This window comes from Cyprinodon variegatus, unplaced genomic scaffold (assembly GCF_000732505.1).
Source record: "Cyprinodon variegatus isolate N-32 unplaced genomic scaffold, C_variegatus-1.0 Scaffold626, whole genome shotgun sequence".
Lineage (NCBI taxonomy): Eukaryota > Metazoa > Chordata > Actinopteri > Cyprinodontiformes > Cyprinodontidae > Cyprinodon > Cyprinodon variegatus.
The window spans coordinates 473,381-489,654 of NW_015151079.1; the positions used below are offsets into that span (position 1 = coordinate 473,381).

The following is a 16,274-nucleotide window of genomic DNA, read 5'->3' on the forward strand; positions in this document are numbered from 1 at the left end:
GAACTGTAAATATAACTAAATAAGAATAAAATGATCTGCATAATTAGATTTTTGTCAAACGGAGATGCAATGTTTGCTTTTAAAACCCAATGTGTGTAGCAGACCTAGTGAATGATATATATATATATATATATATATATATATATATATATATATATATATATATATATATATATATATATATATATAATATAATATAATTTATTTTTTTTTATATACACAAAACTACGACAAATATCTGACTATATCAGTAAGGAGAGCGGAGACAGAGGACACTCCGAATTTGCTACGGACCAGGTTAGCTGGGGAGAATGTTACCAAAACGTTGGGGAAACTTTTTTTGTGAACCACAAAGTAATTTTCCCTTTTTTCAAGCTTAGACAACTTAGAGTTAAACCTGCTTCATGAAACAGACCGCAAATCTCTATCCAAGATAGCACCTTTATGACTGGGAGAACTATATCATACTGTAGATGTGCAGCCAACAAATCTGCAACATATGCTTGGTGGTGACAATATAGACCAATAACTCTGAAGAATACTCTAAAAACCTTAAACTTTAAATCTATGTTTTTTAATAGAATTTCTACTTGGCACTATCAAGTCAGTGTCACACTACACTTTACAGCTAAAAGAAAGCTCCTGTATGGTTATTTGGTTAAAGTTCTGTGAAAGGTTCCACCCATACCCCATTATCTACGCCGCTCCAGACTCTGCTGGAGCAGCATAGATAACTGTTAGGGATTCTGAGAAATAAAACACCCACTAATGGGTTTATACATGAAGGAAAGACAAACATTCATCAACATGGTGCAATAAAAAGTGGATGAGTAGCTAAAATGGACAAACAGTAGGTGAGGAACTGTCACTCTGTGTCTGAAGCTGAAGAGAGAGCAAACAGGATGATTGTGAAATGGTAAAACAGGGTAGGAGCAGGCTGTGGGAATAATGATCTTCTCTGTAATCACACACATCTGACAGTGTTGAACTTTGTTCCACTCTGGCACATGAGGCTGAAGGAATACATCACCCACCAGTTTATAAGTCACCCCTTACAACTTCATGGAGAGGGGAAGAGTTACAGGAGGAAGAGAAGCGATGAAACAAAGGAAAAAGGAAGTAGAGGAAAAAAGACGGGAGTGAGAGGAATACAAAGAAGAAACAAAGTTTGACGTTTTTCTGGATTAGGGGGACGTTGGATCTCCAGTTTTCTGTGAGGAAACCCTACAGCTGTCAATATGTGGATTGAAACTAAAGCAGAGATGCAGGAGCCCAGCAGGAGTCAGGCCAGCTTTGGTCGGAAAGTGTTTGACAGGCTGATGTTGTGCACTGGGGACATGGAGAACTTGGATAAGTACATTAAGGGTAGGAAAATGGAAAAACTGCTTAATCATAGAAATATTAACTATGTTTAAAAAAACAGCATTCTTTTAACAGGTTTGCAGATAAAGCATGTCTGTCCCAATTAACGCTGCCGAAGAATATGAGTAAAATGAGTAGAACTATTCATGACATACATCCCACAGAAGGAGAGCATTCTGCCTCAAACTACATACCAGTCATTGAAATAGTATTTTGTCATTTCTCCCCCAAGACCAAAATATGTTTTTCTGTGACTTTTTTAACAGCTGGGAATATTTGGTTGTACTGCTTTTGTTTTTCCACCAGATAAATCGTTTGTGCTGCAGCTGGCTGTGTGGGGACTCAGAGGAGTGGCTAGGGTGATTCTGGCCAACAACCCACTGAGCGGGGCTGTCATCCTGGCTGCCCTGTACTGGGCTTCCCCCTGGCAGGGCCTGCTGGGAACTCTGGGGGTACTGGCCTCAACGCTCACAGCTGTCATCATTGGACAAGACAGGTGGAATTTATGCTATTAAAAGAAAAAAAAAAGACTGCAAAAATTGCAATCCTTAATGTGATTTTTTTTTATCTACATTTGGACCGACAGAGTAGATAGGTATACAAAAAAGGTTGCTACTTACATTCTCAGCATTTTCCATTGTTCCTTTAGCACAAAAGCTCTGCAGTGATTTTATGGAACACATGCAATTTTTGCAAATGCAAACATTGCCTCTGTCATTAAGCAGCTAAAAAAACAAAGAGCAGCATCTGAAAAGTGACCAAAGATTCTGACATTAAGCCTCAATTGTCATGCTTTTGGTAGCTATTCGTGTGGGCCTTGTTTTACTTTTAGAAAACATGAAGTGCTCCATATCTTTTGAAGGCTTGACTATGGTGTTTTTTTGTGTTAGTCAGCTGTAGTTTTGCTTTCCTTTAAAACTAATTTCTCTGCTCTGTCCCCGCCTTACTTAATTAAACTCGCTCTGTAGTCAGGCAGCATTGGTAAACACTATTGGTAAAGTAAACATGCTCAGGCTAATAATTTAATAATCGTGCCACACAACAACAAGAGATAAAAGTTGTTGCCAAAACTAAAACAAAATTAATTTGTTTTTGCTGACCTAGATTGCACATCTTAGTTAAAATCTGCAGTAAAATAATCATAATGTACACCATTATTTTAAAGTTTTAAAAAAACAAATTCTTTTCACCAGAAAGCAATGGTTCTTGCTGATTTAGAGTTGCTGAAGTACTTTAACTTTGGATTTAAAGACTGTTTAATAATGTTAAAAGTAATAATGACGTTGACAATAATGATGTTTTTAGGTTATTGAAAAGTTGTCTTTCTTTTTAAAAAGTCAAGTTAAACATAAGAAACATTGTTTGTGTGCAGTGCTGAGGTGGCAGGAGGTCTTCATGGATTTAACGGCATGTTGGTGTCTCTCCTGATGGGAGTTTTCAGTTCAGCCGGAGACTGGTACTGGTGGCTCCTGGTGCCTGTCTTTTTGGGGTCAGCTACGAGGTATGAATCTCTCACATTCTGTTTATACAGCAGTCTAGAATCATTCCCCTAAAATAACCAAACAAAACTAAAGGCTGAAATCTGCAAATTTCCACAGGTAGGATATCACAGGACTATGTCTATTTATTCTGTGCATTTGTTATAATTTATGAGCTGTTAAAATAAAAAACTTGTATTATGTTTGAATCTTTTGAATGCATGCATATTTTTATTTATTTTTACTCAATGTGAATAGGTGTAAGGTATATGTTTTATAATCATTGAAGTTGTATCTGATACTATTATTCCACCCACAAAGAGGAATGGTTTCAAATGCAGCTGTGAAAAATGAAAATATTTCATCCTTTGTGATTATACCTCTCCCATTCAACGAATACACCCCACTGATATTAATTCGTTTTACATCCAGGAAAGCAGAAAGAGTTTCATGTTACTTATTATACTCATAGCAGAAGCTACAATGAGTTTGATTTCAATTTTTTTTTTTAATATTATCATTTGTACACTGGAGCAGAATCTATGAAAAAGCTGATTCCTTTCCTCAATTTTCTTTTATTTTCGCAGTGTCTTCCTGTTCAGTGGACTCACCACATTACTGGACAACTGGGATTTGCCTGCTGCTGTGTTTCCCTTCAACATCATTATTGTCCTTTACCTACTATGTACTGGAACAAACAACCCTTATTTTCCTCATAACCCAGCAATGCCACCGGGGGCACTAGAGCCCAATAACACAGAGCTCATAGCAGTGGAGGTGAGAATAAATCAAACTGATACAACACCCTAATGTTCTGCAGGTCCATAAAGCTCGGTGTAATATAAGCTTTATAATACAGCTAGATGCTAGCAGTTGAAGAACCTAAACTGAGCACAAATGTACGCAACCAAACAATCCAGTTAATAGAGAAGTTTTACAATGAAACATATCCTTAGACCTATACTGGAAAAGTAACTTGGTACATTGCTAAATGCATACTTTTGACAAAATGTAGGCCTTGCATTTGTAAATACAGCATTTATAAACTTGTCGTAATAATGATTTTGAAATGGCATACAATCTATATGAAATAAATGAGCAAATTGCCTTTAGCTGCACCTCCTTGGCCATCTGTTGAGATCCATCTGTAAGTACAATTCTTCAACGGCTACAGTAATATTGAAAGTTAATAATTATTCAAAAATGATGACAAATATGGTTTTCACAAACATGTCCAGAGATAAATCAAATAAAAGACCTTTAATAAAAGAAATAAGAACAAAAAAAGTGGCCGAATGAGGCATCTAAGTTAAAACAGAAATTTTGCAACTGGAGAATAACAAGTGAACCTAGAAACTGTTCGGGATAAAATTTTACCCAGTAAGGAAGAGAACTGGGTAAATGAAAACATGGGATAATCCATACTTAGGGAGTAAAAGGCGAACAGAGAATACACATTTTAATTTTTAACTAAATGTAGGTCTAAGGGAAGAATGGATGCAGAGACAGACAAGAGGCAGAATGAGACACTGCCAATGCAACAATAATCAACGTGACCTTTTAGCAAAACTGAACCAAAGCAACAGAGCTGGAAGCTTTCAGGAGTGACTGATAAGTAACTCAGTCAGAGTTACTTAGCTCACTAAGAAACAATCACGAGTGAAGTTCTTGAAGAAAAGTTACAGTATAATTACTAAGAAAAGTTACATTGTTCCTATATAGTTGCAATACCAGCTTTAAAGTATTTATATCCAAATTCGCAGATCTATGTAAATGTCAAAGCTTTGTTGAGTTTTTTATTGTTATAGCTGGAAAGAAATAGACTGAATAATTGACTGAACAATCATAATTAAACTATGTTTAATTATGGCAGTAGTAGCCAACATGACCAAAAAGAGAATGCCGCTTGATACAGTTTAAAGGCATAGTGGAAAATATTTTTTCCGGTTGGATCATCAAAATAATTGGTCCTCCTTATTGTCAGCCATTCTGGTGATATGTTTACGTAAGCCCGTCCTACGAGCTCGTCCCCATTTTCACTTATATGTAGTGAGTCAGTCATAGTGAAGAAATTGCAAATATTTTGAAAAGTAAGCTTGTGTGAGTGATGCAAACAGCAACTTGTAAACAGAGCGTGGATGAGGAGAATTGGGCTTGTGCATGCTCTTGCAATCCATTAATAGGCGTTTCCTCTTGGGAGCAAGTACAGGGTTGTGCATGTGCTGTTTTTTTTCTAAAGTGGAGAGGGCGGGTCTTTTCAAAAATTGGCAAAGATACAGTACCTTTAACTTCTGAAAACATATGCTTTTTTAGTTTTTTACAAAAATGTTTACACCAAAATATGCTTCTTTAACAACAGTAATTGTTATGATTCAGCAAATTGTGGACTTTTGTTTAAATTTCTTTTTGAGTTTTCAATTACACTTGGATTTATGTCATTATGTGTTTTGTTGGTTAGTGGTTCCTCTTCAATTTTGTGTTGTACTTAAGCAGTGTAGTATTTTTTGAGTTACCCTCTGTTGCCTTCTTGAGCCAGCCTCCTATTCCCTAGCTCCCTTCTAGTTACTTCTGTCCACACCTGCTCCCTATCAGCTGATTAGCCCATTCTTTGTTCTGTCTCCCATATATACACCTCCTGTGCAGTTCCTCATTGCTGGTTCCTCTTTATTGCTTCACTCCTCATGTTTGTTTCTCCCTGGTTTCTCCTGGTTTTGTTCTATCTTTTTTTTTTTTTTTGTTCCTTTTCATTCTGTTGACATCTGCATTTAAAATAAATCTACAAGAGCTTATCTCTGCCACCTCATCTTTGCATTTGGATCCTCAACTTACTTCCACAAAACCTGACATTAATACAGAATTATCAGCTGCTATAGTCAGGTTTGCTAGTATTTCAGTGTTTCAAGAGAAAATACATTTTATTGTTCAGGCTTTCATCTTTCAAAAAAAAGAAAACGGATTCTCCAGAGATAATATTGTTATACATCAAAATGACTGAGGACCTGCAAAATTGCTTCTTGTGTGCAAAATGTCAAAAAAATAACTTACGAACCCTGGTGGTTTATAACAAATTAAGTGTGACACAGTTATCCCCTCAGGAGCACTCTTGGAATATCAAAACAATGGCAAGATATAAGCATCAAGGAGTTTGACAAAATTCACCTTTTTTCTTAATTTGTCTGCCATAAGACCTAAACACTTGACCTGTTAAATTGCCACGCCAAAGTTTCCAAAAACTATTCTGAAACACATTAAATCCCACGAGTTAAATCCACTGCTGTTCTTTAACCCTTGCAGAGTTGAGCTAGCCTGCCATATAAAACAGTTTAACGGTGGACAATAACCAATTGTGTGAGAGTATGTCATGATAAGGCTTTCTTCTTTCTCCTTTTTTGTCCAAGCTATGCCACTTTTTCACCCTATTGTACCGTTTTTTACATCTCTGTCAAATTTTTTTTTATTTCACCCCTTTTCCCATTCCCAATTTATGCTGGCCATTTGGGGATGAATAAAAGTCGTACATTGTATTTATGTTTCTAGTAAAACCGGCTATTATTTCTCAATTTTCTTTTGTTTTCCTCCTCCATTATTTTTATTCTAGCCATCACTATCCCTTACCTTCACTCCACCCTGGTTTCCTCCTGAGATGGGGGGTGACATCAGTCCTATTTATACTTAATGTGCTCAGTTTCAGTCTTGCTGCATAGGAAAGATTTGAGCCTTTATGTATAGTGCATTGAATTTTACAGATATATAGATGCATACTCACATTAAGGCATAAGGAGCAGTAAGGCTGCCATGTATTTAAGACCATTTATGACTTGTAAATATCAGCAACATGCAGGTGCAGTCTTCATGTCACCATGGAAACTGCTATTCTGACTGACTGCTGAGAAGGCAGCAGTTGTCATTACAACTGCTTAAGCAGGATGGAGGAGAGGAAAAACAGAGTTTTTTTTTTTTTTTACACTTGTAAAAGTCTTTAATTCAGTACATGTTTGAACCATTTTTCATGATTTAAAGTTAGCATTTTACAAAATTCTTCTAAAATCTCTATGATTTCCCAGGTGATCCGTGGCATCCCTCTTGGCGTTGGTCAAATTTATGCAACTGGAGCTCTGGGACCCTCTCTGCTTATTCTGGGGGCCGTTGTTCTCTACTCCCCATTGATGGGCATCCATGCTGTGCTGGGATCTGCGGTCGGAACATTAGCTGGTTAGTCCTTCTTTGTCTACTTTATCAAGCAGCTTCCGATTTACTTTCTAATACTGTGTGCACAAATTTGAAATTTTACTTCAGTTTAATGCACTCACAGCGCTCTACTTAAAGGATGTATTCACAAGCAGACTAGAATGTATTTCCCACATGGACTGGGCCTTTTGTACAGGTGGGAATAAAGGCCAGTGAACTCTGCTCTGGATCAAACACCCAACAAAAACTAATTTTTTGAGGTGATCTTTGTCTCCTTACTAATGGACTCTAGCACAGCTTACTTCATTTATGAATACAAACCAGTCATGGTTTGACCCAAATGCAGAAAGCATGCTTATCTTGGGGCTTAGCAAACTATCCTAGTAGTTAATGTAGTATAGGAATCAAATATTATGCTGCCTGTTGCTTAGCAACAATGCATTCTCGTAAGAGCTGCTTTTGACACCGTCAATGTTTTGTGCATGTAATAACAGCATAGACATGAAAAAAGAGGTGTTGCATGCAGGACTCCCATGGTAGTTTTTCTCCATTGCACCCATTGTCTCTGATCAATGGGGGCAATGATCGTCACGTGCGTGACTTTGTTGTGAATGAAATTTTCAGATGTGGTCATGAGATATCTAACAGATCACTAACAGAAGGATGGATAAGAAAACAAGATGCTTGGATCCTAAATTTTAAGGTTTTACAAGGTAAAAAAAAAATTAAAGTGAAAAATTATTGCCATGGAGAGGAATTCACGGGTGTCTCTCTCTGATCTGATGTCACCGTCTACCATCTTTGGTTAAGCAATAGACAAAGGTTCACTTTCTAGTAGGCCTAAAATACTTTCCAGGGAATCAGCTCATTAGACTTAAAACTGCAGCAGTGGGACATAGATGATCTTGCTGGATGTTATTAACAATGTACGATTCTCATGTATAACAAATGTAATTAAAATATTAAAAAAACAACTGGGCTTGGACTAACTGTCATTGGTGTTATATTTTTCAGCTTTTACATGGGGAGAAAAAGCTGAGAAAGCATGAAGTTATAAGTGGGACTTAATAAATTCTGCAGAATGGGAGAATAGAGATAGAATAAAGGAAAATGAGGAAAAGTGGTCTTTATGTCATCCAGCAGCTAAACATATGGAAGCATATTTATAAAAAATATAAAAACCAAAGGAGAAACGTGTCAGAGCTTTAATTCTCTCCCTCTGGATCCGAATGCTCCATCCCAACCTACCTCTCTACTCACCTAGACATTAAGAAAACTCTGGTTTCAACCACATGCTTTATCAAAAAGGAAAGTTTTAAGACCCTGTCTATATTTAAGACTTTCATAAAAGTAGACAGGGTGTCTGCCTCACAGACTAAAACAAGTAGATGGTCCCACAGGAGAGGAGCCTGATAAATAAACAATCTACCTTTTGTTCTACTTTTAGAAATCCTAGGAACCGCAAGTAAATCTAAAGAGCCAGAACAAAGTGCTCTGTTAGGAAGATAAGGAACTCACAAATCTCTAATAAAGATGGGGCTCGGCCATCTAAGGCTTCCTGTTTGAGAAAGAGGATTTTAATTATATCCAGAGAGCCATTGAAAAGAAGCTGGGATAGGAGAATTTTCATCAGAATTGAATCAAAATTGTGGCTGCAGCATTTTGATCAGCTAAAGGCTTTTTTTATTACAGTGGAATTTCCGATGTCAAATTTAAGCTTACTATCTAATAGACAAGGCAATCTAATAGACCTAAAGGGAAGAAAAAGGGGACAGTAGATTATCTGTCACAGGGAGTTGAAAGAAAGATCAAAGGCATTAGAGTACTGGAACAAAAGAAGGGGAATAAACTTGTTGCTCAGCCAGAAGAGAAGACAAAAATCCTTGAAAATTTGAAATAGATTGGAAAATGTTTGTTTCTCTGTCCTTACTGTATGTGCACTCTTGTTTCGGCACTTGTTGATGTATCCTCTCTTTTTTTTCATCCTCTTATCATCTTATGCTACTGCTGTTATTGCTATTTGACAATTTATGACTTAACGCCTTAACATAAAACCTTGTTTGATGTTATGGCTGTGATTTCCTTTGGGAAAATTCCATCAAAGTGCATCTGAAATGAAGAACAAGAGTTTATGAAACATCAACTCCTTTCAAGTTTACAACTTGAGTAAAGTTTATATAATGTGTATATATATTGTGTATATACTGTACATTCTATGAGTATTGAGGTGAAATGTGTGAAATGTACAGTCTGTCCCTGCATCAAGAAAAACTCCCTTCTCCGTGATGTCACTTCATGTAATGTCAGTTCAAATTACGTAATACCTAATAACCAGCTAGTGATTAAACTTTAATACACTATGAAAAGTATTTTTAGCTGATTTAAAAAGATCAGATGGATAAATGTTGCTGTTGGAAGCACTTCAAGCATAGCATTCTCTGCTGAGGAACTCTTTATCAGTTTGTCTGTATACAGTACTGTGTGAAAGTATTATTAAATGTTCCACAATATGACTCCAAAAAAATATTTTGCCAGAATAACTTATTAATTGAATTACACTAAATGAGGAAATTGAGGCATACAGTATTTTAGACCTCATTCATGGTTCTTCTTTGAACTCAACATGAGTCGTTGATTTGTTCTTAAGGTAAATTTCATTAAACCACTCCTGTTAAGTAGAGGAAAGATTTTTTTTTTCATTCGATAATTATGGCTTTTACTGTAGTCCATCACAATTCAAAAGTCTTAGAGATGATTTTTTTTTTATCCTGGATTGATTCATGATGCACCAGTGTTTCATAGACAGCCAGTCTGATTTGGATAATTTTTTACTGAACAAATTTATATTCAAATCTAACATCTCAAAAATATTCACATAAGTTGAAAATTGCATTTTGTCTTACAAAACAAACCCCAAATGGGAAAAAATAAAGGGAAAAAACCTAAAAGGGGTTAAATCTATTTTTTTCACATCACTGTATATCTCAATCTTTAAACACAAAGTCAGCAGTAGTTATAAAACAGAATCTTGTGTGGGTGTACAAAGATAATATTCACATATCTTTAAGCTGGGTCACCTGGGAGCCAATTAGGCACCAATCTTAACCTCTTGTTAAAAACAAAATAAGAAAGGTAAAAGCAGAGCATTAGCACATCAGAACTCAGTCAAAGAAAAGGGAAAGAATAAAACTCAACAGGGACAGACATTTATCCTATATTTAGAGCTGCTACTCAAACACAGAGAGGAATACTGTTCCCATCAGAGGCTTCCAGAGGAGAAAAGCAGGGAATGCATGTTTGACCTACATGCAGTCCCTGCTTTTCTCCTTAACTCTAACCTGCTAGAAGAAAACAAAGAAAATCAAGAAATGTGTTGTCTTACTGTAGGATGATTATCTAAAAGAGGTGAGACAATTAAAGTTATAGAAAAAACCTCAGGATTACTGCAAAAACCAAAAACATTATACATTTCAAATCACATTATATATATATATATATATATATATATATATATATTGTTAAACATAAAGCGTGTTGGTTAGCAACATTTGTTGCTGCAATGGTAATTATTAATATGTGTCACTGGCATTATATATATATATATATATTGTTAAACATAAAGCGTGTTGGTTAGCAACATTTGTTGCTGCAATGGTAATTATTAATATGTGTCACTGGCATTCTAAAAGCCTCAGCCATACTAACATTTTGGAGTCTTCTTAAAAGCAGATTACTGTTAATACCAAAAATTATTGCTGAGTTACTTTCCTGACATAACATTCACACTGCAGTGACTGATTCAGCTGAATAAATAAATGTCAGCAGGTTAACGTCAATAAACAGCACTGGATAAAGAGGACATTTCATTTTGTTTTTACTAGCACTATTGCATTTTTCTCTATTCTGTGTGGAGCTATGTGCCCATGAAGGCAGTGAAGCTAAATGGAGTGAGGAGGAGACGTATTTTATGATAGAATCAATCTTAGAAATCTGCTGGAAAATATAACATGCTCTGAGTTAGTCCAAGCTGTGTAGATTACATAATTCTCTGCAGCTTCTTTCCTTTATGACTAAATGCTTTCTTGGTAATGAATATAAAAAAGAGCAACACATGAATGCTGGAAAAAAATAAAAATAAAGGAAATTGCTTTGAATATTAAGATACAGTATGAGTTGCATAGTTGTTCACCATATGCACATCACAAAGAGGAAGTACAGGGGTGTGGTCAGTCTGATTCAGGACGTGACTGCTAAACTACAGCTCATATTTCCATATTATTTAGTAAAATGATCAGAGTGGAAGCTTAATGATGTCTTCTTTAATATAGGCTCTACTAAGCTTTGTGTTTCTTTAAAAAAAAAATCCTGCAGATTTACGATACGAGAACGATGTGGTGTTCCACAACGCTTTTTGCATTTATATGTGCTCAGCATTGATGTTTGGATATTTCAGGGTAGATATACCTTTTTGAAAGGTTTTTGCATCAGCTGAGATTTTCAACTGAAAACATAAATGCTTATATCTTATAAAAAAAAAAGAGAAAACCACCAGTATAGGAAACAATAGCTAGAGCAAAAGATGGTCCTTCCTCTTGTCTAAACAGTCTGGCATCTAATGCTTACACAGAACGTTAAAAGAACATTTCCTGCTGTGGGTACAGTGATACTCATGTCTATGAATGAAACACTCCGAAAATAGCGGCTCAGATGTTTTCTGATTAACTGAAAAAAAAAAACAGCTACACTAAGTGACTATTTCACCCAGCTCTCATCTGCACTTTTCTTTGTAAATCAAGACAAGGGGAACCTGTTTATTTCACACATAAGCTGTTCCTGTGTTCAGATAAGATGCATCAGCAATAATTGGATAGGCTGTTTCTGACATTTCTCACATTCATCGTCCTCACTTGATAAATTTTAATGACCAGAGCGTCTGGTTGACATTTCCAGAGGGCCGTGATGAAATTCTTGTTTGTTGCTAACAACACTGATGAATGGCAGTGAAAGTTGGTTCTGACATGGGTAACCCCTCAGGATGCGCCTGCCGTATTTGCTTTATTACTTTGCAGCCTGCATTGGTTTAAAGTGCTATTTGTTCAATAACATGATTAATGAACCAACCCTGATTATGCAACCTTTATAGTCCAAAGGTGTAAAACGGGAGGGTGTAAGACTTATAATAGTGTTGATTAAGCTGTCAAAATTTGTACTCCCATATACCCTAATTAATGACCTCATTAGGTGTACTTTGTCAGTTCAGGTCCTTTACACAACGGTCTTAAGACTTAGAACCTTTAAGGTGTCTGAAGGCTCTATGTTTGGTGTTGCTAAATTCAGAATCCGCTGCCCTCTCTGTTCATGCGACTGTGTGATTCTACTATCCTCTTCTATGCATGGCTGGGAGAGCCAGACAGCACCTTCTAATGCTGGAGGCTATGAGTGAAAATGTCAGTGCATCTGGCTGAGCTGAGATCTGCATGGGTCAGAATGACCCCTGTGTAATCTGTTTATGGTTTCAATGTGCCGTTTTTCTGCTGCAGCCATGATTGAGATGTAAGGTTCAGCTGAATCTTCAGTAGCTTGCTGATGCCTACCAGAGATACGGGTAATGCAAGCACAATTTAGTAATGTGGCAATTGAGATTTTTTGTAGTGTGGTTTGAACTAAAATAGATAAAGGCAATCCTTTCCTGACCGTCATTTGAAACTGAATACAGATGGCCAATTAGTTTTTCTGAGTGATTCATCGTTTCCTTCTAACAAATTTCCTCCTCACACATAAGCAGGACTAATTAGTTAAATGATGTGTTGAAAAAATGTATCACTTATACCATTTGTCCTCATTTTGGGTATGTTGACGCACAAAAAAAAAAATTCCTCATAAGGTTAGATGCAAAAAAAGGGTTGGATGGAGGGTAGTAGCACAAAAGTATGTGTCTAGTGCCACCACATGGACAAGTATGGCACAGCTGATTTGAGAAATACTCCACAATAAATTTTGTTGTTGAGGGTCCATTTGGCTGTCAGCTCTGACTCATTGGTTTATGTAATGGTAAAGTGTCTCTGTCTGTTGATGTGTTATAGGTTTATCCATGGCAGTGCGTCATGAATCATTGTACTCTGGCCTGTCGGGGTTCAATGGTGCTTTGGGCTGCATGGCTGTTGGAGGACTCTTCTTCACCTTCAGCTGGAGGACTTTTCTCTTTGCCATTGCAAGCGGTAAAACATATTTAACAAGACTGCAAACATGCAAAACAGCAGTAAGGCATATTATCGTGACAACATGGGTATCAATAATGCTTTGCAGGCATCCAGTCACACATAAATGTTCTTAAATGTTCTTATGAACCATTCGTGCATTTGTCATCTTTGTCATAAAAAATATATATAATTTTAAAAGGTAAGAAAGATAATCTATTTTCTGATTTAAAATATTTACCATAGAGCCATAGGAAGGGTTATTAAAGCTTGCTATTTTGTAGCAGTTCCATAGCAAATATTATGTAAACTTTATTCTGAAAATAATGGCAATCTATTATATAATCCTCTTAATTACATTATAATAATATTTTCACATGTTGTATTTTACATTTGTTATTCTCTTAGCAAGCATAGAAATCATGAATACTGTAGGATCAATAACTGCTTATACAACATATATGGGCTTCTTAATCTGCATACGTTGTGTTTAATATAGATCAGTGAAAACTGATTGTGCAACTTTATCATCAACAAAATATCACAACAATTTGCAGAAAAAACAAAGTTAATATGCAGTAGAAAATTCTAAACCTGATAAATAAATTAGTAAAAATAAATATTTAGAACCAAGGACACAAAAATAACAAATAAATAAAAATATATGACGAAAAGCCAAACATTTCGAAAATGCAAAAGTAGTAAAAATAAATAAAATTTCACATAAAAAAGAAAAAAAAAGCATAAATTTAAGAACTGTGGTAAGAAAAGTCCAAGAAATGATAACATTAAATACATTCATAGCAAATAACAAAAACTGCATTAAAAGAAAACCAAATTAAAATGACCTAAAATATAAGCAATTTAATTAGACTAAATTATTTTTTAGAATAACAGCAAAATTACACAACAAAATTACTACATCCCAGGAAAAGTGTTTCATTTTTGGTTTCATTTACCAAGTATCATATTTGAATATTTCTATTTTCCATCAAAATGTCTTCCTCTTTTTGTACCCCTTTTAATTTAGTCATGTAATCTGACTATTTGATTAATACTAAGTTTAATTCAATTAATCCATCTAGACTGAATGTTTATTTAACCAATTTAACCATTTAACCAATTTCACCATGCTCATATCCGAGAGGAAAGAACACTCCAGAAGACACAGAGTTTGCAGACATTAGTAATGAGCAGCTTGACATGAAACTAATTTACTACCATTATGAAAATTGGCCTTAATTGCTGCTCTGACTGGTAACAAGAACAAAGAGCAACCAGCAAATGCTGTGCACTGAGAACCTAGTGGGAATGAGTAGAAAATAATCTGGATGAACTAACCCTTTTTTTTTTTATTTGCAGCTTTTCTCTCTGCATACTCTGACATCGCCCTGAGCAACCTGCTAGGAACTGTAAGTGTACACCCTCTTTGGTAATGTGCTTTTTGAATTCTTCTCATTTCCGTATTTTTATTCTCATCTTTAAAAAAAAAAAAAAAACATAGATTTTTTATTTTTTTTATTTTGCATTTTAAAATTTTCCTCATAAATTCTACATACCAAGGCAGAAAGAAGAGGTGATGTTTTTAACCAACATCAGCATTGTTAAACTTAATACATTTGAATTTGCTTTACTGCCTAAAATTTCTTTGTTGCCAATAAAATACGAGAGGCAAATCTGCTTTAAAGGAAAATAATCAAACAACAATAATTACCATCTTAATATACTGTTTATATATATATATAAATATATAAAGGATTGCACTTATACACCAAATCCCACTAAGTGATTTTGAAATATCCCTTCTTCCCACTCAGGTTGGTCTCCCAGCATGCAGTTGGGCGGCTACTCTTACTGCAACACTTATGTTGCTGTTGACTGGCAGCCTAAAAGAATACCGCATCCCCATTGGACAAGTGAAGGCCCCTGAACGCAACCTGCGCTCTAGGAGCCAATGGGAAGCAGGAAATACTGAAGACAGGGAGAGCACAGATGTGTAGTTTAAGGACACACTCTTCATATGGATAAAATGCAAATAGTTTTAATCCAAATATAAATGTATTTCTGAGTTGTTTTTTAATCTGCTGTTCTACAAGGAAGATGGCAAAAACAACCAAAGCACCTACTTAAACTGTCCACATGCTGGCAGTAAAGCACTATGCAAGAATTTGAACCTAATGTACTTTGTTTATACTCAGTCAAACCCATCCCTTTTTTCACTTGGTCTTTTTGTGGCGTACCATTACAGCAAATTGTATCAAAGAAACCAACTAGCTTTGACAAAAAAGGAAGAAAAAACAAATTGTCAGAGCTATAATATAAATCTATAGTATCAAGCTCTTTTCTGTTTGTCATAATGTGTTATTTTATGGTATTCTTTATTGCTTTATTGTACGGCTGTGGCTAACAAAGCTCATTAAATCTGATGTTCTAATGACTTTTTTTTTTATTTCATTTTTTAAATATGTATCAGAATCAGAAAAAAAAACACATTTTATTAAAAGATCCCTACGAAGTATGTGTGGTTTTAAGGGTTTAAATCTGGTTTTAAGGGTTTACTATGCCAATTATTGTCTGGATATCCTATAGCGGTTTAAATGATTATTATCCAAATTCATTGAATATTTGGGGCCACTTGACGCTGGAGCTGCTCACAGGAGCCAGAAAATTAAAGGCACACCGCAGACTTATTAGTATTACAAGCATGTTAGTCATTTTATATGATTCCTTAAGCCAATATACTGCTCTTGACACTATCAATGCTACGAGCGGGTCCCCCCTCCATACTTACACAGTTGGTTGAAATACCAACTGTGTAAGTTTGGGGAAGACTCACCGTCGTCACCTAGGTAACGTGACCTGGGACAACGTATCACTTTACAGCCACATGCTCTTATATAGTCATGGAGCTAAGGCTCTACTATTTTTCCACCTGCTGGTCATGGCTGAGGCAAGGAAAAAACTGTAAACCTTCTCAGGAGGATAGGGCGAGTGAAATTTCCTCGCAAAAAGCATTTGAGCTTCAACTACTTGAAGAAAATGTAGCAAT

At 35.8% G+C, this 16,274-nt stretch overlaps 1 protein-coding gene across 1 annotated transcript; it reads left to right on the top strand.

The window, feature by feature from the left end:
• The first annotated feature begins 790 nt into the window (after positions 1 to 790).
• Positions 791 to 15,647, top strand: LOC107096475 (urea transporter 2-like). The gene is made up of 8 exons (XM_015393137.1): positions 791 to 1,365; positions 1,669 to 1,858; positions 2,735 to 2,863; positions 3,428 to 3,617; positions 6,905 to 7,052; positions 13,112 to 13,246; positions 14,588 to 14,637; positions 15,043 to 15,647. The coding sequence occupies exons 1-8, from the start codon at positions 1,239 to 1,241 to the stop codon at positions 15,223 to 15,225; spliced, it is 1,152 nt and encodes a 383-aa protein (XP_015248623.1). The 5' UTR covers positions 791 to 1,238; the 3' UTR covers positions 15,226 to 15,647.
• Positions 15,648 to 16,274: the final 627 nt, after the last annotated feature.